The 2197-nt window shown below is 38.1% G+C and overlaps 1 protein-coding gene across 1 annotated transcript in view; it reads left to right on the forward strand.

Moving 5' to 3' along the window:
• LOC106689014 (serine/threonine-protein phosphatase 6 regulatory ankyrin repeat subunit B) overlaps window positions 1-2197 on the forward strand; it is an 8085-nt gene that overhangs the window by 2361 nt on the left and 3527 nt on the right. Inside the window, exon 2 of the mRNA XM_067051901.1 lies at window positions 79-1997. Coding sequence (XP_066908002.1) covers window positions 79-1997 — 1919 coding nt within the window. The remainder of the gene's footprint in view (window positions 1-78; window positions 1998-2197) is intronic.

Raw genomic sequence — 2197 nt, forward strand, 5'->3', positions numbered from 1 at the left:
TAAACATAATAAAACTAGGATATAGTAAAATAAACTATGTTAAATTAAAATTATTAATTCGATTATTTTTTATTTCAGGAGGTGCAAAAGAGAGAACACTCAGCAACTGAACGCGGTAACCTACGATATAAGATAGTACCAGGCGTGGAAATTAAAGGTACGACTGACAATAAAAAGGAATTTGCTGACAATAAAACCACCTTTGGTGATAGCAAATCTGAATCAGGTGATGGTTATGATAGTTATGATGATAAATTGCTAAACTGGGCAGTAAAAGAAGGACAACAGAAGAAAGTTATAGAAATTCTTGATCATGGCGCAGATATCAACAGACAAGGCCTTCACAAATCCACGCCTCTTCATATTGCTGCTCGAAGAGGCGACATACATATTGTCAATTTATTAATAGAGAGGAACGCAAGTGTAGATATTAGAGATAAAAAGAAAGACGCTCCAATTCATAATGCAGTATCTAGTGGGAACCTGGAGGTAGTTAGGGCACTTTTGGATCACGGAGTTACTATTGATTGTCAGGGAGAGTCTGGTAGAACACCTCTACATATTGCTGCTGAAATGGGCTACGTAAATATTGTTAATTTACTTTTAGAGAAAAACGCAAGTGTGGATATTTTGGATATAAATAACAACGCCCCTATCCATGAGGCAGCATCCCATGGTAACATGGAAGTTATTAAGGCACTTATAGATCATGGAACAGACATCAATAGTCGGGGATATTACTGGAAAACACTGTTGAATGTTGCTGCTGAGAAGGGCAACGTAAATATTGTAAATTTACTTTTAGAGAAAAACGCAAGTGTGGATATTTTGGATATGAGTAACAACGCCCCTATCCATGAGGCAGCATACCATGGTAACCTGGAAGTTATTAAGGCACTTATAGATCATGGAACAGACATCAATAGTCGGGGATATTACTGGAAAACACCGTTGAATGTTGCTGCTGAGAAGGGTTTCCAAAATGTTGTCTATTTATTGTTAGAGAAAAATGCAAGTGTGGATATTAGAGATTGGTTTAACGTGGCTCCAATCCACTATGCAGTGTCTAATGGGAACTTAAATATCGTTAAGGCATTACTGAACAGTGGTGTAACTGTCCATGCTAAAACAGACATTGAACAAACGCCTCTCCACATAGCTGCTATCATGGGCCACGATAATATAGTTAGTTTCCTGTTGAAAAAAAATTCAAATGTGGATATAAAAGATAAAATAGATTGTGCTCCAATACATTATGCAGCAGAATTTAATCAATCAAACGTTATTAAGATCCTTCTAGACCATAACGCTTTTATCAATAGTCAAGATGATTTCGGTAGGTCGGCCTTGCATATTGCTGCTCTTGCAGGATACCATAATATTGTTGATTTACTCTTGAACAGAAATGCTAGCGTGGATATAAGAGACATGGTTAATAACGCACCATTACATGAGGCAGTATCTTGTGGGAAGCAGAATGTTGTTGAGGAACGAAAGAAATATATTTCTGATTTATTCGTATGGTGGAGGCTAAAAGGGAATACAAGACATTTTAATAATATCTCTCCAATAGAAGATTTAGTATCTAGTGGAAACCTGAAAGTTGTTAAGGCACTTCTTAATCATGGAGCATTTATAGACAGCCAGGGAGAGTTTAGTAGAACCCCTCTCCATATTGCTGCTAGGATTGGAAACGAAAAAAGTTTTAATTTACTGTTGGAAAGAGATGCAAATGTGAATATGACAGACGCCTTTCATAATGCAGCAATACATCACGCGATGAAGGGCAGAAACTTTAAAATGGTCATTCGACTTCTAGATCGCGGAGTGAATGTTAACATGAAGGGCGGTACGGGGTACACAGCACTCGGATTAGTGCTACGTATTGACTTTAATAATTTGAACGAATCAATATTTTATCTGGATTCGAAAAATAGCAGAATCTTTTTTTTTTTTTTTTTTTTTTTTTTTTTTATCCCCCTCCCTTGCCATCTCTGGCATACGGGGTGCGGGAGCAGTGGATCAGTGCGCTGGGGCTTGCGCATGCCACTACTCCCTAGGATCACCAATTTTTATTTTTTTTATTTTTGCTTTTTTTTTTTTTTTAACTGTGGTGCAGCCCAGCGCTACGTCTGATGGAGTTGCACCTTGTCCACTGCATCCCTCCGGGTGCCTCCTGCAGTTTCCAGGCTGGTCC

The sequence above is a fragment of the Halyomorpha halys genome, unplaced genomic scaffold, assembly GCF_000696795.3.
Source record: "Halyomorpha halys isolate HHAL.00 unplaced genomic scaffold, Hhal_1.1 Scaffold1258.1, whole genome shotgun sequence".
Lineage (NCBI taxonomy): Eukaryota > Metazoa > Arthropoda > Insecta > Hemiptera > Pentatomidae > Halyomorpha > Halyomorpha halys.